The sequence below is a fragment of the Phaseolus vulgaris genome, chromosome 11 (genome assembly GCF_051622355.1).
Source record: "Phaseolus vulgaris cultivar YP4 chromosome 11, ASM5162235v1, whole genome shotgun sequence".
NCBI lineage: Eukaryota > Viridiplantae > Streptophyta > Magnoliopsida > Fabales > Fabaceae > Phaseolus > Phaseolus vulgaris.
This window is the reverse complement of record NC_143508.1, coordinates 6,146,984-6,168,324: the sequence shown is the minus strand read 5'-3', so window position 1 is coordinate 6,168,324 and position 21,341 is coordinate 6,146,984. Positions and strand designations below refer to the sequence as shown.

The 21,341-nt window shown below is 28.1% G+C and overlaps 1 protein-coding gene across 1 annotated transcript; it reads right to left on the bottom strand.

Annotated features, from left to right (window-relative positions):
* Positions 1-10,148: 10,148 nt before the first annotated feature.
* On the bottom strand, positions 10,149-12,547 carry EXO70H6 (exocyst subunit exo70 family protein H6). Its single transcript, XM_068623116.2, has one exon. The coding sequence runs from the start codon at positions 12,228-12,230 to the stop codon at positions 10,368-10,370; it is 1,863 nt and encodes a 620-aa protein (XP_068479217.2). The 5' UTR covers positions 12,231-12,547; the 3' UTR covers positions 10,149-10,367.
* Positions 12,548-21,341: the final 8,794 nt, after the last annotated feature.

Genomic DNA, 21,341 nt, shown 5'->3' with positions numbered 1-21,341 from the left:
TCCTATTCCGATCAGAGTAAGTTCAATTTTTACCCTTCTCTGAGTCAAATTTTGAACTTGTAGGTCTATCTCAATCTAAGTGTATGCATGTGCCTCTTTTAGTTTTAGGATTAGTCTTTAGTAGATCAGAGTCTTAGAGATATAGTTAGATTTTTTATCAGGACTCTATGGTGCAGGTTAAGCTACTTTTGAAGATTTTGGTAGGTTTGGAGTTCTTCGTGGAGCATATGCTCAAGTAAAGGTAAGGGAAGCTAGTTTAAAATCTTCAATAGAACCCTAGGTTAGAAGATTTGAATGTGAGTGTGACGGGGTCACCAATTCCAGATTTTGTTGCAAGATTTCTTGTTCTGAGTAGATTGTAGTTTGATTGAAATTGAAAGTGTTGTGATTAAGAATGGGTATGATTTGATTGTTTGATGGTGGATATTATGAGATTCAAAATATGAATTCTAATCGAGACATAGTATTTTCAGGAAAGAAAATACCGTGCTAAGATGGTTTAGGATGTGCATTGACTAGGGATTCGTCTAGAAGGAGATATCCTGACTTTCCTGAGATAATGGAATCATATAAATGTTATTCAGGTGGTGAGAGTCGAAACAGGTTCATGTGAATGGGTAAGTTGTTTAAAAGATAATTAACTTGACCCGTTATATGAATTAACCCTGTCATACTAGGAAAGAAATGATATTGAGATTAATTATGCGCATAACTGTGTGGATTTCACAATGATGTAGTATGACAGATGCAGATCTCTGAGTCTAAGTCAACGCACGAGTCTTCCGGAAGTAGAGTCAAGTGTCTATGTGTTATGAGTCAGTAGAAGTCTGACATGTGAAAAGATGAATTACGAAATTTAATAGACACTTGATGATTTGAGAAATTGTATGAGACTTGATGAATTATGTTGATTAATTTGACATGAAATTATATAGAAATTTTTATATAGCTAGCTTACCCTGTTATTTGTTTGTGTTTGTTTCTTTATCTGTGATGATCGTGTTTTACACGGGAGCAGATGAGATTGCAGGTAATAGAGCTCCTCAGTGAGCAACTGGAGTATTGGATAGATTTACCTTTGAATGCTTTGTTTCTTTTTCTTTCTTTTTTTACTTTTGATGTATATATTAACTCCCTATGAAGAGGGATATCTTTTTGAGATACAAATATGATAACCTAATATATGTTTACATGTTAATTAGATATTTGCATGCATAATATATTAACAAATATGGGAAAAAAATAGGGATGTTACAGATTAGGTCAGAACCCTAAAACTACTTTCCAGTCAAATTTAAGATTTTGGATCAAGAATTAGAAGCAAAACAATAATACCAATAATCAATCAAGAACAGAATATTATATTCAGATATCACCTCAATACAAATACATAAGAGTTTAAACAGATTACTCTCAATCCCAAAGGGTAAAATTAGTCACTCATGATGACTATTACACACAAGGATGACATGAAAAGAAAATCCAGGATGTTTTTTCCTTGACAGTTGCCTCCTCTAATGTTTCCCACACCTTTTATTCTCCCAATTGGGTTACAAGTCACTCAATGGTGTTTTCCTCTCAATGGCGAGCTTCCCTGGTGGTGAGATGGCTCTTTTGCACATTTTGGCAGCTTGATGAGTGTTGATGCATTCCAACTTTCCCTTTTAAGTTTTGTATATTGTCCTTCTGCCCAATCATCTCAATTTTTTTCTAGAATCTTGAAATTAACACTAAATTTGGAAATAAATCGTTTTTATTCAAATTAAAATCCTAAAATATGTAAAAAGGTATAAATTCATAAATTAAGGGTTATTTTATACTTATTTTAGCAATTAATACTCATAAGTTCCTATATTTTAATATGAAAATTACTGAAAGTTGGCACTTATCAAATAATAATCAATATAGGGGGGTGAGAAATACATTCCAATGTTGACCCAACTAAGGATGAAGGAATTCACAATTATAAACAAAGAAGACTACAATGAAAGAAACTTAAGATGTAAAGCACTTCACTAAGTACTGTGCATATAGAGAGAGGTCTCAAGTTAGGGGGATAACTCATATGATAAACTAAAAAACCAGATAATAAATTATCTAAGGGTAAATTTGTATGATTATGTGTGTACATGTGCGTGTGTCTAATACATAATGATTATTTTGTGCATAAGAGTTGAAATACCCTAATTTCTCATATTATATACACATTCTTTTATTGATAAAAAAAGGTTGGTTAACATGAATCTAGCATCCATCAATCTTAAATTCTAAGACTTTGTAAGTTACTTTATTAATCAATTTGTGTTTTTAATTTATTGAAATATTTTTTCTAGTAAGCTCTAACCAACCTATAATTTTTTAAGATAAATAATCATTTTAGTATGAAAAAACATATTTAATTTTTAGTACAATAAAAAAAATAGTTTCAATACAAAAAAAAACTTTAATTTTTTTATTTTTGATTGGTTGAACTTTTTTAATGGTCAAGATAAGTTAAAATTTAAGAAAAAATAAAAACTAAGTTAATATAAGATTAACCTTAAAAAATTATTAAGAATCTTAAATTTATAAAATAAAAAATATTCTCTTTAATATTTTTTTATTAAATATACGAGAAAACTACTAAAGATTAAAAAAAATCAATTATTTCAATGAGTTGAGATAAAACTAACGAAATTATAATTTTTGTAATAAGATTATTTTTTATTGTAATAAAATAAAATATATTAATATTTATTATATTGAATAGACTATTTCTTCAATATTTTAACACATTAAAATATATTTGAATTTTTTTTAAAGAATGTGAAGAGTTAGTACAAAAAATTCATTATATAACAATCAAAATTAGTGACAAAAATAATTAGTCGCTATATTAACTAAATTAGATATTATTTTAAAGACTAAAAATTATTTGTATCTAAAGTAGTTTTTATTATTAATAAAAAAATTATAAAATAGGTTTTAAGTTGATATTTAACCATTAACTATCAAGATTATAAATTAGTCTCAAAAAAATTATAATCTAAAATATTAGTAGATAAAAAACTTAATAACTAATGATTAAATACCAATTTTAAAATTACTTTATGAATTTTTATTAATAATAGAAATTATTTTAGATACCAATAATATTTTAGTCTTTAATTTGGTCTAATAATAATTAATTATTTTATTTTTAAAATTAGTTTTAATTTGATGATTTTGTTGTGAGTAAATATTAAAAAAAATTGTTAAAACAAGTTATTATATATCTTGTTTTATCTCTATATGAGCTCCACTTTTTTTTAGTGTATATATAGTTAAGAATGATATTAAAATTAATATATTAGAAGACTTGGTTAGAAACTATCTGTCAATACTCAATAGTGACATATTAGTATGTAGGTTTCAAAATTAGTGCATTATTATTTACAAAGGCTGTATTCATAAGCTTATATCGAATTCGATGAATATGTCAAAATGTCTACTCAATTGATTGCATTCACGATGTAACATAGGATTAGACTAAGATCCCTTGGATTATAATTGATTTAACCTAATTCAGTAGAACCTAAATTTAATATTTAAATTATATATATAAGTTATTTGAGTTGCAAGTTAATTTTTTTTTAAAATACTCTAATTTTAAATAAATAACATAAATATACTTAATCTTTAGGGAAAAAATCACGTGTAAAATTTTAATAATTATTTTTATAACGGACTATAACTTTATATAGTTTACTACTAACTTTTAATAAAAAAAATATTATACCAAAATAAAATTTAAAATATATCTCTAAATTTATAAATATTAAAATATCCTTTTCTAGTGAGATTGGATACCTACAAAATTGTAATCCTCTTTCTGAATTTAACTATTGTAATTTAATTTACACAATTTTATTTATCTAATATTATCTGCTCACCCTAAGTGCTCCTTTCAAATTTCTTTTGAATTTCTTCAAATTAGATGGGATAATTTTTTTTGTGATTCAAAAATATTAGAAATATAGACAGCGAAAAGAGACAGATATGAAAAGGGGCAAAAGGTGAGGTGAGAAACGTGATAAAGTAATAAAAGTAAAACAAATTAAAGAAGATAGAATTTTTTTTTAAATATATATATATATATATATATATATATATATATATATATATATATATCGTTCACGAGTGGATAAGGAACAAGTTGCAAATATTTGGCTTTACACTTCAAAATGCATGACCCAACTTAATTTTCATTGACTTTTTCTGTCTTCAATGGTGGAAAGCGTGGTTTAGTTAGAGGTATACATCAATCTGCATCTTTGCGCTCTTTCTCTCAACTTGTGTTTGGTTTTGGCATTTATATACGTGCTAAGTGTTTTTAAGCGTTCAACAATAGGATAAATTCCTCAATCTCCAAACCAAAATAAGAATCAATATCCAAGCAACATTAGCCAATAAAACCTTCTACCATTCAAAACTATCACAAAAGTTAACATCCATCAAAGACATCAAAAACGAGTCCGACTAACCTATAAATAATCAAAAAATAATAATGGAGTACATACAAATTAGAGATTCTAGACACCAATCACAAAAGGAAAAACCCACTGGAAACACTTTTGATGAAATCCAAGACTAAACATTTATCTATACCAAGAAAAATTTTCAGAATGATCAATTACTTTATCTTTAAAAATATATTTATTCTTATGTATCCAGATCTTACTTACCAACACAATCCATGTTGGAGATCCCACATCAACTAGAGATTAGAGTCTTTCATAGTATATAAGTGGGTGCAACCTCACCCCATTGAGCCGATTTTATGGGGTTGAGTTAGACTTAAAGTCCACTTTGTAATATGGTATCAGAGTGAGGGGAAAACCTCACCCCACGAGATTAAAAGAGATGTGGACGCATCTAGTAATTTAAGCAGCATAAAATGTGAAAATGCGAAGGTTTATCTAAGGTTTTATTAATATGATACAAATTTATTTGTGATTTACTTGTAATGGATTGGTACAGGTTTGCTTTGAAATTATTGAGTTGACACAGTCACGCCATAACAATAATGGTAGATGAATGGTATTGGGTTAGTGAGAAGAATCTTCCTTCATGTCTTTCTATTCTTCTTCAAATATCATCTCTTATACATTCTGGAATGATGATAGTGTAGTTGAAATGGACTTGCATGGTTGATATTGGTCAAACATAAAAAATAAAAAAAAGAGTGTATATGCATTACGTTAGTCACAAAGGATACCAAAGGTTGAAGATATGTTATTAATGATACAAGCACAGTTGATGCAGATCCATCGCTATTACCAAAGAACAACGTATTTGTCTGCATCCATTATTTAAATTTGTTACAGAACAACGTACTTTCTCTGCATTTTTTTCATATCAGAGTTATCTGTATAATGTGCAAATCTCACTGTATACAAACCTCCATAGATGGTTCAAAAGTGATAACTTCAAATCCTTCTCCTCCCCAAATTTGCGATCACAATAGAAGGGGTTTGGAACTGCACATACATAAATCCACACTCTTGAGGTAGGTTATGTACATGTTTAGATAACTTTTTCAAAAGCTTTTATATAAAAGAAAATAAAAACATCAAAATAATTATTGGATATCACACGACTAGAAATAAAGAGAAAAAATTTGTTGAATTGATTAAATCATCTGTTATTTATCTAACCATCCATAAATATATAGTCTTACATACAAGTTAACAAATCTCGATGTAAGAATGTATGTTAAAGATTTCACTTTGACTAAAATTCAAAATTTTTCATAATATATATGCAAATCCTATTTTATGAACCGATTTTGTAACGTTAAATTAATTTTAAAGTTAATTTTTTAATATTAATTTTTCTTTCAAAGTTAAATTTGACATAAGTTAAGATAGTTATTTTGGAAAAGTTAATACAATAATTTTTTCCAAATTTTAATTTGTAGAAAAGTCTTTCTTTTTCTTCTTTCACGTGTGTACTTGAAATCCTAGTTGTTTGAATTCGTGGTGAGGGTTCTCAAACAACTACATAAGTGTCCACTGAAAAATGTGAACTGATCCGGCACCTTTCCCTTTAATATGCCAACTACTACAAAGAAACATGAATTTTAAAATTAAAGAGTTTCACTGATTATTTTTAAAGTGCATGAATTTTTATATTATTTTCAGTTTTTATTTCCACATAAACTTTCTTAGAAAATATTACATTGATATTTCTTCTACAAACTAATAATGATTTGAAAAGTATTGTATTGTATATCCTTATGAGAAAGATTATTGTAAGAATTTAAACATATGATATTGTATTATTCATGGTGAATATTGAAAAAATATAAGATATCATAACTTCTTAAAAGTTATATTTTAAATTTTCAGTTATAACTATTTTATTGTAACTGTTTTATCAGTATAACTACTCTATCAACTGTAACTATCTTATCGGTTATAACTACTTTACTCTATTAGTATAATCAGTATAATTATCAGTTGTAATTTCTCTATAAAACTAATAGTGATTAGTATAAGATGAACATGGCTACTTGAGTCTAGAAGACAGTTATGCATATGCTGTAAGCACTTTTTGGTAAGTTCATTATTAGATTCTGGCTTGAATGGTACAGCCGAATTATTGGATGAAAGTTTGTAGATATTCTCAACTAATTCTCATATTGGTTTCACGTTTCTTTCAGTGATTAAAATTGATGATGAATATATACCATAATGACAAGAACAAGTTTCTTAATTGTTAGTCCTTCCATCTAAATAAATCTATGGGGGATATTCACATTAAACAAAAACCAAAGTTAAGGCCATATATGAGCATAAACTCTTCAAATAAATCAATTATAACACAAGAATGAAGAATGAAAAAACCCCAAACTTTTGAAATAAATCAATTATAACACAAGAATGAAAACACCCCAAACTTTTGAAATGTTAAAAGGAGTTGAAGTTGTATAGCTCATAACTACCTTATATTATAATTACTTTATAACGTGACAGAAAAGAAAAATGATATTTTGACAATATATAATTTTTTATGTGATTGATTTAGATATAAATATATATAATAAAAAGTAAATTAATAATTAAATTATATAAAAAAAATATTAAAATAATAATATTGAATGTTGTAAGATGGTTGTATTAAAAAATAGGATTGTGAATATTATTATCGAACAGAAAACTCGTAAAACTGAAATACGTTATACTTCTCTTTAATCTATAAATACTTTTACCTATTCACTATTTGATATTCATTTATTTGATATTATTATTATTATTTTTATTGAATTGGTGAATAAAGATTTTTGAACATATTTGAGTGTATATGAGAAATGGAATAATAAGATGCATGAGTGGTGACAGCTGTGGGATGAAGAAGAAGCAAAGAAAGAGCTTTTTTGTTTTAATAAGAAAGGAACGTGACAAGTAATAAAGTAGCGGTGTCCGTGAATTGCATTCATTACTTTAGCAGAGGAAGATGGACCAAATAAAATAAAATACTGCAATTTTACTAAAAACATTATTAATTTCGATCATTTTTTAAACTTAATTAGAGTTTGGAAGAATGACTTGTAACATAGTATTGTGATTCCTAAAACAATTGTGTTTTTTCAGTACAATTTTAATATTTTTTTAATTTATATTAATCTCATTTTTATAAGCACAACAATAACATTTTTTTTAAATCTTCACTAAAATTATGCTTTCAAACACGATATTACGTTATAATTAATGTTTTAACCAAAATAAACTTAATTATGACCGGTCAATTATTTTAAATTTTTGAAATCAATACATTTTAGACTTAGAGCTTCAACTTTTATATTTTCTTTCCTGTTCATTTATTTTATTCTTTCATTATCTCATATAAAGTTACCAAATATTTTTTTACCAGGTATTGTTTATTACATTTCAAATAAAGAAATTAAATTAGGATTAAGGTGATAATTATAGAAAAAATAAATAAATTAGTTATTGAAAATGAGCCCAATTTCTCTTGAAAATAAGAAATATTTTAAGATTTTGCAATATAAAATTAAATATCATATAATTTTTTTAATACCTTAACCAATACGACCAAATCTATTTTATTTTGAATTTATATTTGCAACCTCTTTTTCTTTTCACAATCCCCCATAATTACAGAACTAATATATTTAATTAGCCTCTTGTAATTTTTTATAAAACAAATCAAATTTCATGTAGTAACTCTAATCGTTTTTGCATAACCATTGAATTGGTATGTTCCTACATTATTAAATAAAAATATTATCATTATAACTAATTAAAATTTTAAAATAATAAAATAAATAATAATGAAAATATGAAAGTAACGATGAAATAAAGTTAAATTCATTTCAACATTCAAAATCTAGCACTAGAAAATGAGTTATGATCCAAGTTAATGGTTGTGTCATGGGCCGAAGAGTTGAGAAAACAGTTGACAATTGCTTCCTGCATCCAATCAATTTTGACTCGCACCCAACAAAAATTTTAAAATCCCATTCTACCCTTTTTCACATATTTGCTTACGGATTTCAATATCCGGAAGTCATTTTTATACATTCCGGATTTTGAAATCTGGAAGGTTATTTTCATATTTCATTTAAGTTTCCGGATGGTCATATCCGGAAGTGAGTTATGAGTTCCGGATTTTTGTATCCGGAATGGTGTACTGTAAATGGTGCTGAGGATTGAGATCCGGAACTCATTTATGTTTGCTTACGGATCTTAATATCCGGAAGGTCATTTATGCTGTCCAAATAAGCTTCCGGATAGTGAAATCCGGAAGTCACATATTAGTTATGAATTTGTATATCCGGAACTTTGTAATTTGACTTACGGATATAAATATCTGGAAGGCAAAAGTTTAAAATTATTAAGGGTAAAATGGACATTTCATGTGAGTGTGTTGGGTGCAGGTTTGAATTGATATGGTGCAGGGAGAATCAGCCAAAACAGTTTGAAAGCCCATATTGGAATTTTAAACGAGCACAAAAATTCTAGGAAAACTTCTTCCTGCGCCTCTACAAATTTCTTCCTGCGTCCCCTCACTTTCCGAAAAGACTGTTCTGACCCCTTTAAAAAATACTTCCAGATTGTTATTTCCGAAATATTTCCAGTTTGAAAGCCCAAATTATTCATCATCTAACCACAAAGCACAGTGAGTATAGGCTTGAAGAGATTGGAACCTTGAGCAAGGAAAAATAAAAGAGAGCTATTGCTTCCTGTAACATAAGAATTGGGATCTGCACCCACTCATTGTAAGGAAAAGACAAAATTACCGTCTAGGATTTTACATTCTGGAAGTTAAAAAAACCTAATTTAACCATTCTGTAACGACAAAATGTTCATATAATAGATGCCAAAAACTACTAGAAAACACTTTGCAGTCGAAATTATGCAGAGTTGATGCATAGTGCAACTTTAAAAACCAGTGTTAGTGTATAAGCATTAGACTTATCTTTTCAATTCTGTTTGTGATTTTTAGTGTGCTACTAGGTAGTAAGTTTTGGTTCTTGTATAAAGATTATGATACTCATAAAATATTTTTTTTAATTTATTTATTTTTTCTCAAAAAAAAAAACTAGAAAACACTGTACACACAATTGCAAATAATCGACCGTAGGTCCAGAAAATACAGCTAAGATGGAAGAAAAACGACAACTCCCACCACCAAAACACTACACATATATGGAAAATAAAAGCCAAAACTTATTTTGAATTTAAAACCCTACCCTAGATGATAATTTTGTCTTTTCCAATAATTGGGTGCAGGTCCCAATTCGTATGGTACAGAAAGCGATAGCCATTAACGAGATAGTAACTTCATATGGGCCTTTACGTGATAGAATACAACGATGAAGGGCTTCTATTTTAATGCGAGATGTATAATTGTTATGAATTTAGTAAGTCCAAAAGCTCCTAACCCTATTCAAGTATTCATGTTCATCATTCTAGGGCTCATTTTCTATCATAAAAAGGTCAGATTTTAATTATTAGTATTAGGGTTTAGGTTTTTCTAGCTCTTATTTCTTTCGGACCAACAATGGATTACACCAAATTTCTTGGACATTACGCCTCCGAGGTGTTCCTTGAGACACTATAAAGTTTAATTAAAAAAGTTAACTATAATATACAGCAAAGCAATTGAAAGAAAAAAAGTGTAGTATTAATGTACTATCATCATCAAAAAAGAAAAAAAAGTGTAGCATCCATAAGCACGTTACACATAGGAATAGGAATATTCTCTATCTTGTCCTCATTCAGAGGACAGTTTTCTAAACGTTAAATTTAAATCTACAAATTACAAAAATAAAAAAATGGGGGAATATGAGACGTCGTCAATGATCGGCGACAGTTTCAAGCTCACCGCCGATTAGAGCGATGGGAAGACGACGTCGTTGACGAAGAATGTGACGAGAAACTACCCGAATCTACACTCCCGTTCCCGCACAAAATGTTGGACAAGTTTTTCCCTATATCTTCCGGCGAAATAACCCGAATGGACTTTAACCCGACCCGATTCTTCTCGTGGAATTCACTGTACTTTTGCGACAGCTTTGAAACTATCGATCCTTTTATTTCGTCTCGTAATTTCGGGTCGGATACCACCCACGACGACTGTTTTCTACACGTTTCGTGAAACGCAGCGTCGAACTTCACGAAGCAGGTCTTCGCCTGTTCTGCGGTTACCTGTGATGCTGGATTTTCCGGTAACGACGCGAACACCTTGCTCCACCCGACGCGCTCGTAGTTGGACGCGTACTCACTGACCTTCAACTCGTGCTTCGCCAACCACTCCTCTCCCAGAAGGAAGCCTAGGTTCGATCTGCGCACCTTTTCGACGACGTATTGCATATTATTAGCCAGAAACAGGTATGAAAGAGCTACGTTCTTGTAGAATTCCGCTTTGCCGTCGAGCTTGCAGAGCACGACGAGAATGAGCCACGCGATTTTCTCGGATAACTCTGACGCCGGCGTGTTTTCCCCGCGCATCGGGCTGCGGTAGTAAGACTCCGGCATCGGCGATTGCGGCAAATCAGGAATTATATCAATCAACACGCCGCTGTAATCGGCGAGGAACGTGAGGTAGTTCATCACGTACCGCGTGAGAGGGTGGACCCCACCTCCAGGGATCGTTGTCTTGGAGGAGTCCTTCTGAATCGCACTTTCGAAGTCCACTAGCATCGCTCTAACGGCTTCGCCGAGTCTCACCAGGGACGTAATTGCCTGTGAGCGAATGACAGACGTCGATTCGGAAGAAAATATGGATTCGATTTGACTCAACCGGTCAGAGATTGCTTCGTACAAATCCAACGTCCTGAACATTTTCTCCGGCGTTTTCTTCCACTTCGCCACAAATTCAGGGAATGCAAACAGCGACACGGCGCCGTCTTTGGTGATTTCAGCGAAACACGACTCCGCGATCCTCTTTGCGGGATTCGAGGAGAAGACGTGGTCGCAGAGGATTCTCTCGCCGGGGAAGAGAGTTCCAACGGCAACTTTAACAGCGTTCAACCATTTCTTGATCTTCAACTCGAGAACCTCCCAGTCCAGTTTCTGAACCCGAGCGAGGGTGAGTTTTTCCACTCCGAGATGGTACAGCGCTTCGTCGACGATCGATTTTCGCATGATGATGTAAACCTTGACGCACTCTTTGCCGTAGCCCGAGGAAGTCATACAATCTGCGATGGCTTTCAAATCTTCCATGGCGAGCATGGAAACACGCTCGGTCTCAGAGATGCGGAAGTCATCCTCGGAGGCCGTGATTTCGTCGTCGTAATCGGAAACGTAATCGGAGACGCTGCTGCGGAAATCGATGGAGGAGCGCGCGGAGACGGTTTCGGAATCGAGGTAGTCTCTATTGGAGGAAAGAATCTGGTAGAACTCTCTCTGAAGCGTCTTCATGGCGAGTTGCATGAGGAACTGAGCGCGTACAAGAGTGGCGGAGGAGGAATCCTGTTTGACAAAGTAGTGCATGGCGGATTGCAGTCCCTTGACCGCGTGAAGGTAGTTTTTAGCTTCCTGGCGCGTGCCGCTGAAAAGCGGCGTTGCGAGTTTGGAATCGTCCCATTCGGTTATGAGAGACTCTGCGGTGTGTATGTTTTGTTCCATCATGGAGTCTGAAAATGTGTGGAGAGGGGAAGGAGGTGGTTGTGATGAGGAGGAGGTTGAAGGAGAAGATGATGATGGCTTGAAGAAAATGCTTCTCATTCCTTTTCTCGGCATTTTGTTTTGCGTGAGGAAAAGAAACTGATGAATTGATTACGATTAATGGGTTTAAGTTTGAGTTGAGTTTGTGAAGAGAACAATGAGAGAGAGAGAAGTGTTGGAGCAGTTTAGTTTGTGAGGTGTGAGAAGCGTGAGGGGTTTATATAGACGGCGTTTGATCTATCAGCATTGACTTTTTCTGTGATGGGTCCAAAGAGCGTAATAGCTTGCGTTGGTTGAACTTTATACGCGGTAACAAGAGATGCAATGCAAGTTACTTGTCCTGTTGTGTAACTCCTGATTCATCAATTAGCCACCGGAGGATTAGCTCACTTCATTCAAATGGTCCTCTTTTCTTGCTGCGCACAAAATTATCACTCTCCTCCAAGACAAAAATTATTTCCGTTTTCGAAAACACGTAACAAAATTTCCTTTTTCCACTGAAATGTTTTTAATAGTCACTGTTATGGAATTTTAAAAAACGAGTAAAAGTATTTTGCAAAAAAACAAAACTTTTATTGCATGCGAAACTTCATTACTCTCAACATATCCAGCTATCAACTCTTTGGACTAGTTTCTATAAAACGATGTCACATTACTGACTGAATCAAAGTTCACCCACAGAATACTAACTTAATAATATTAATAATAAATATAAATAATATAATAAGCATTGAAAATAAAAATAAATAAATCAAGATTAATAGAGAATATTTGTTAAAATTATATTTCCTTATAAATATATGATTGTATTCGATTATATCTATAAGATCAACGATGAATTATTATAATATATTATTGTTAATATGTATTAAAAAATTAACTTTAGCTTATAAGTAATTTATTTATTGGAATCTGATTACATAGAAAATGTTTAAGGAAATGAACTATTATTTTGAAGTAATTATTTTTCTTAATCTGCACTAAATATATATATATATATATATATATATATATATATATATTAACGAAGTTCCTTTAGAAATTGAATAATAGTGTTTTAAGAGTTTTTTTTTAAAAAGGTAGTAATATGTTTTGAAACTTTTTTCAATATTTTAGCTTTTTTATCACTGTAGAAAACATAAATTACTTCTTATAAATTTAAAATATCATTTTTTAAATAATTATTTACTTATATAATTTTTTGTATACTTTCACATTAAAAAATAATTATAAGTACTATTTATATAAAATAAACATTTAAAATACGAGTTTTGGAAAGAATATCATGGATGCACGCATCTTCTACTGGAGGAAATGTACTTTTATATTTTAAATATATTTTTGTCTATATCTTATTTTGCTTTGTTTTCTCTCTTTTTTGTTATCCATTTTTTCTCACGTAATAATTTTAAATTGTCTATGTAATAAAGTACTTATTAGAAAGAACAACTAATGAAAAAAGTCATTGAAAATCAAAATCATAATTTTTTTCGTCCAGCCATGTTTTTATATTTAACAAATAAAAAAATTAACAATATACTTTTTAATCGTTTCACAACTGTGATATTTTAGGTTTTTCTAATTTTAAAAGTATTAGTATTTAAAAAATTTAAGTCTCATTAATTAATGTTTCCACATTTTCTCATTATTAAATAACTATATTTAATCTTACATATCTTACCTTAAATAAGGTTATTTACGCTAAATATATAAGTTCATCCATTCCAAAATATATATTAGTTTTTAAATAATAACCTTTTTAACTTGTACAGACCATTTTTTTTTAATAAAACTTCTATTTAAATATAAGAGTAATCAATACAGAGAAAAAAAAATTAATTAATTTATATTAATAGAATTTTTTTAGTCGGTGTTTAAGCTTAAAAAAACTATCATTTTAAAATAAAGAATATAATGTTAAATACTTACTAAGTGCTCCTTAATGAAGCGTAACAATTTTAAACATCAACGGTTAGAACGGAGTAGGTGACATTTATTAAAAGTTAATTTTACTAAATTTAATTAAATATTCTAAGATGATAGTATTCATAAGGAGAAAATTAAGATAGAAATTTAAATATTTCACAAAACTCAAAAATGCAAATCAATATAGTTTTTTAATACTAAAATATCGATTAAATTAAAAATAAGATTATGTTAGACTTAAATAGGGTTTTAATCTCTAAAAAGTATTAAAAAAAAATTATCTACAATAAAAATAATAATTTGTTTCTTAAAAGACTGTTTAAAGTTACTTTATTTCACGGTTTAAAACATTTTCTGAAAATAAAATAAATTTTTATTAAAGACGAATAAAAAGTTAAATAAATTTGTCAGAGGATTATGTTTAACTATTGGTTTTATATTTTCGCATCGCTCTTGAAGCATTTAAGATTTTATTTTTATAATTATTTTACTATAAGCTACTAAATTATCGTTGATATATTTAAATAATTATAAATAATAAAATATTAATATAAAGTAACTTATAATTAAATAAAAATGTAATACTTATTATTCTCTCTTTATACACAACTTTATAATAATTAATAATTATGAATACTAGTTCTTTTGTTTCACAGTACATTTCAACTACTTTTGACTTTTTCCATTAGCTGAACAAAATAGTTTAATTGGCAGTGTTTGGAAATAAACTTTTGCAGTAGCTTCTGGCGTTTTATCACGCTACTTAAAATAAGGGAAGTAATTTTCTATTGATTTTATATGTTAAAGCTCACATTCATTTCATTATTAAGATTTCATTTATGTAAAATTTCTTACTTATCATCATCTTAAGTTTCGAATTAACTTCATAACTAAAATTTTCAATACAAGAATGTTATTTAAAATAATTAAAAATATTAACCAACTAACCTTTTCTTAACAAAATTTACGTTGATTTTTTATTGTGAATGGAAATAGGTAACGGCCAATCCTTTTTAAATTTAAGACAATTTATATTTATTTTGTTTCATGTTTAAAGGAAAATCATATTTGAACGTGCTTGGGTGCTAACATATTTTCTTAAAAAAATTTAAGTTGATTTTCTTATAATGGTGGTAATTCTTTTGTATTTAAGTTTTGAAATATAAAACAAGTGTGTATTTGTTTTTTATATATGTAGAAAATTTTAAGAGACAAGTTAGATTTTTTGTAATATTAAACTCATAATTCATAAAAAAAATATTCATTAATTTATCAATGATTTAAGACATCATGTGTTGAGAAATTAAATTTTTGTTATATGAAATAGTCTCTTTTAAAACATACGGTATATATTGAATATTAAATATTGAATCTGTCAAGTTGATAGATAACATAGAATTCAAGAAGTCCTGTATATATTATATATTAAATATATATATAAGAGTGACTTATCAAGTCTCTATTATATAATTTAAGAAGTCTAGTACATATTAAATACATATAAGAGTGATTTATCATGTGTATTATATAATTTAAGAATGTGTGTATTTAAATAATAACAACGATTATATATTTATATAAATATAAAGTGTCTTGTTACTTTGATATTGATGTTATTATATTAGTTTAACTTAATGTATATATAATATAAATGTTATAATCATATTTTTTATGAAAATATATGACTTTATAAATAGAAACCAGAAAATCAAACAAAATTAAAATTATTGTTCTATTAATATTTCAATTTTATATATTCTTAAATATATAATTCAGCTACAGTTAATATATATATATGAATAAGAAATTATATGATTTTTTTTTATCTTTTCAACTATTATGGTTAGTAAGTAGTTTTTGGAATTAAATTTTAGTTTTTAGAAATTTTTTTGTCACTTAAATATTAATAAAATGTTATTAAAAACATTTTTTAATATATTTTAAAAAATAAATGAAAAAATATTAATCGTTCTCACCAATTTTTTTAACGTTTGACTATGACTTGGTCCTTATCAATGAAAAGAGCTGGTACGAACATTAATGCCCAACTGAACAACCTAAAAGGTACTATGTATGTTCGAAAAAATAGTCGCAATTTAATTTTATGTAAATTAAGAAGAATATTAAATATATATTATTTGAAGATAAATCAAGAATAAACTCATCAATGTTCTGTTAAAAGATAACAAAATTAAAAATATCAGTTAATTTAAAATTTTATCTTTTCGGAGCGCTTTAAAAAAATCCACGTCAGTTTAAATGAAAGAGAGCAATATTATTTTAAACTAGACAAGTTTACTCCTAAATCGACTGTGCTAATGCAACTGCCAAAAATGAAATCCAAATTCGAACCACAAAAGTCTTCAAATTATATTAGTTTGTTCTAATAGATAAAATAATTATCACATCAATATCAAGTTTAGGATTTGATACTAAGAATGCATTTTTTAAGAAAAAATTATAAGAATTTGACTGAATTCGTGTTAGAAAAATTATCCACGTGATTCTTGTTTCTTATATACTTAAACTTTACAGTATCTTAATTTATCACAAATTAAACCAAAGTTAAATAATTTTTTCATTTTATATTTTTATCTGAAATTAATTTTCATCATTTTTAGAGTCTATTTTGAGTGAGTGGATGGGGTAGAGGTCAGAGAGAACGGTTGCAATAAATAAATACACAGCGGTCAGAAATAAAGCTGTTTTATGAACCCGTCTTCTCTACTCAACAATAATTAATACATGCTACTATTTATACTATTTCTCTGCTGTGATTAAATTACTCGTTCCTTTTTAATCTATTCTCTTATATACAGTAAAAACACTTATAAAATTTGTTTGATACTCTATACAGTAAAAACAATTATAAAATATTATAATATAATAAAATAATAATTTATTTAAGTGTGAAAGGAATAAAACAGAGTGAAAATATTTGTAACTATCTATTTAATGCTATATAAGTAATAACGCGTGCAGGTGCATCATGGCTGACTCAACAACTCAAACTTTTTCTTCTTTTTTCTGGACGGCAACTAAACACATTCTCACTTTCCAACTTTTTTTCACTTCCAACAGAGAAATTTAATTCTCAGCCTTTTTCTTTGTCGTCTCTGTCTTTTCACTTTTGACCTTCTTTGCCAAACAGAGTAAAAGAAGACCACTATTAGTTCTCTAAACCCTGAACAAGACCCTAAATTCATAACACTTTTAGAAAGGAGAATATATATTTTTACACCACTAAAAAAAATATTTATTTGAGCCTATTACAAGATAAAATATATTTGTTTAATATAAAATCATAATATATATTATTATATTATTAAAGTTGGGTGTTGAGTGGGAATCTTTTTTCAAGGGGTGTGAAAAGAATAAGGGTTAAATTTTTTGTTTTTTTGGGAATTGTTTTCTCTAGGTTCCGTCCGTTTGAATTTACCTCACCTGTCTCACTTTATGTTTCAGTTTCACATTGTCTATTAATAAGAAAGCGACACGTGGATTTTTATTTTTTTATTTTTTTAGACTTTTATTACGAGAAAGTTGCGCAGTGACTAAAATGATTGGTTAAATAATCTTATTAATATTGTAAAAAAAAACGTCACAGTTCAAGAGAATAAGAATATATAAATAAACATTTTTTTAATCTAGGAATCCACTTTATATTAATAAAATGCTGTCTGGAATTTTAGAAATGAGAATAAGATGGAAAAATGCCACTGAAATTTTAACCACATTAATAAAAGAAGAATAAGCTCAAAAGAAAATGATTTAAGCAACCGAAAGCATTTTTAAACGTGGATATGCATATCTTTTAACAGGTCGAAAATATATTGGTGTATCTATAGGTCGGTAACGGTGAATAACTCGAGATAATTATTTAACTTTATAATTGAGCTGTTATTTTTTATTAATGAATATATGAGTAAAATGACTTAATAAATAAGTTTTAAATGTTGATAAGTTATTTATGAATAATGAACATAGCTAATTCAAATAATTATTACCTGATGAATCTATAAATATTTATTCGTGAGGAAAATATAATTCATCTTATTTTATACTCTAAATTTTTTTATTATTAAAAACCTATCATTCTTATATTTTTACAATTTAAACATGAGAGAGTTATTTTTATGTAAATCTCCCCTTCTACGTTGGAAACCAAGCTCAATTTTTTAAAAATATTACCGAATTATACTCCAAATTCAGTAGTAAAATATTTAAAAGTTTTGAGCCTCCCATTATTTTAAGCTTTTCGACCCATTATTTTTGCTCAAAATTGTAACGAGTGTCATGAATATTAGTTTCTGTGTGTATGACGAGTTTAAAGTTTAATAATTATTCTAAACAACTTGTATATTTGAGGAATTAAAAAGTAACTTTTGTACGTGTATCCATGTGCCATGATTTTTTTTTGTAATATTTTATGTTGATCAGTTACATATATGGATGAGGTGAATGATGAAATTCAAACTCAACTCCTTATCTATCAAAGTTTCAATTTCTTCAAAAATAAATCTTTGACTTGAATGTTTGTTATAATTGTTAATTTAAAATTATCAAAAACATGGAATTGACTCAATTATCCATTGTAAATAAGATACATTTTTTATAAGGGCTACGCTTGTGATAAGAATGATAGATTTTAAAAGTCAAGTTAGTTCAACAATCCTAATCTTATTTGTCAACTTTGGTTATATTCGTACACTTGAAGAATTAATCAACACTAAATAATAATATTTTAATTTTAAAAATATAATTGGATAGAAAATAAAATAGCAATTCATATGATAAAAGAAAGAAATAGAGGAAATAATTTATAATGAAGTTTCTAAAGACATATATCAAATTCATAAGGAATAGTTTATTGGGATTGGGGTTGGGGTTCATTCTCTCACTCATTTGTATTTTAAAAAGCATTTATATTGATTCATTGTATATAAAACTATCAATATTAAGATAGTCTCCTAAATATCAATTTCTCACATATTTATAAAATTCTTTATCGTTACAAACATGTTGATAGTAGTTAACATTTTAAATATATTCATTGCATTTAAATATGTTAAGTATTATCTTTTAGATCGGATGTTTAAAAGTACTTTTCAGTCAAATTTAAGTATCAAAATCATGATAAAATATTATGTTTAAGTATCACCTCAATACATAAGAGTTTGAACAGATTACTTTCAACTCCAAAAGATAAAATTAGTCACTCGTAATGGTCATTACAAGCATGGAAAACAACAGAAGAAGATCATAGATCTTTCTCTTTGATTGTTGCCTCCTCTAGGGTTTCTATATCCTTTTATTCTCCCAATGATATATAGGGTTATGCCTCATATTTAACATAATTGGGTTTGGGCTAATTGACTTCTCGGCTAGGCGAGCTACAACTTCCTTGGGCAGCGAGTTGGACGAGAAAAAACCCAACTTCCCTGTACTGAACTCGCATGTGCAAGTTTGGGCGAGTTCCTCTTGAGTGATCTAGCTTGGGCAAGTTTGAACGAGTTTTGAGTGAGTTTTGAGTGTTCCAACTTTTCCTTTTCATCTTATTTATTCTCCTTCAACCCTTTTATCTTCATCTCCATTTTTTCCTAAAATCTTGAAACTAACACAAATTTGGAAATAAAACATTCGTATTCATATTGTACTCATAAAATATATAAAAATGTTTAAATTCATAAATTAGGGGTTAAATTATAGTTATTTGATCAATAAATATCCAGTGTATGTCTTTTAAAATGAAATATTACTTAAATAACACACTTATCATTTTTAACGGCTTATATTACAATTGCAATTTAGTTATGAAACACTCATTGATATTTTACCCTCTAATGCTAATCTTTTAAATGCAATTTAGTTATACTAATGTTTTTATTTCTTTACTAGTACAAAAGAAAAGTCTTTTATGTCGGATATTTAGGTTTGTTTATGTTTGTCAAAGAGTCTAGTGTAGGAGCGAGAGAGGTAGACTTACGTTGAATAATAAAATATTTATTTAAATTTATTTTATTTATGTAAATTTATTTTAAACCATGTACAATTTTTGCGTAAATTTATGTTGAACTTAGGTAAGGTCCAAAGTAAATTTCAACCATTTGTTTAAAATTAATTGGTGTTGGCTTAAAATCAAAACTTGAATAAGTAAAAATATCAATTGCAATGACTTTATTTTGCATACTTCAAACACAAATACAACAATATGCAAAATGACAAAGACATGGAAATATAAAATATCTAAGATGTAAATATTTGATATATCTCTATTGGGTATAAGAAAACACCAAATTTGTTTAAAAGAAATTCCTAACAAAACTATATATTATTAAAACCTAAAATATAGAAAAAAAATGCCTAAAATTATTAAAAAAAAAGTGTAGTAAATGGAATAATTTTGGAGATTTTTGTCCTCAAAGTCTAGGATTCACATGATTACACCAAAGAATAATCGTGCAACTTGCAAAATCTCTCCTTAAACAATTGTTGCACTGGAAATTGAACTAGTGACTTTGGTTATACACTACAAGAAAATCATGAAATAGAAACAAATTTTTAGAAACCAAAATAATTAGTTGCAATAGTAACTAAATTAGAGACCATTTTATAAACTAAAAAGAAAATTGGTTTCTAAATTAGTTTTTATTATTGTTAAATAGTTTTTAAATTGGTATCTAATTAGCAACAAAGGTTTTAACTACCAATTATTTAGTTTCTAAATTTGGTCTCTAAAACCTTGGTTGCTAATTAGATACCAATTTAGAAACTATTTAACAATAGAAACTAATTTAGAAACTATTTTTTTTTTATCTTCTAAAATGATCTCTAATATAGTTACTATTGCATGATTTTCTCGTAGTGTTAATACTAATTGTTAAGTCAAACATTTACTAATAAGACAAAAAACTATAAGTGATAATTAATATGAAACGTTTTATAGTTAAAAGTATAACAATTTAAATCTTATAATTCAATTATGACTCGATCAACCTAATATTTACTATGAGAGAATTGATGTTACCAAGAAAACTATTTACATGTAATATATTAGTAACATTATATATCGGAGCCCATATAATTAACATATGCATTATTAGTTTACTCACACTAGATAATTGAGAAAAAAAAAACAATTACAATTTTCTTAAAAAGTTATTAATATTTAATCACATTGATGGTTTTCAATGCATCTTTAATGTTATTTTTAGTAGTAAAAATGTTTTATTTATTGATTCGTTGAAATGTGATGTGCTT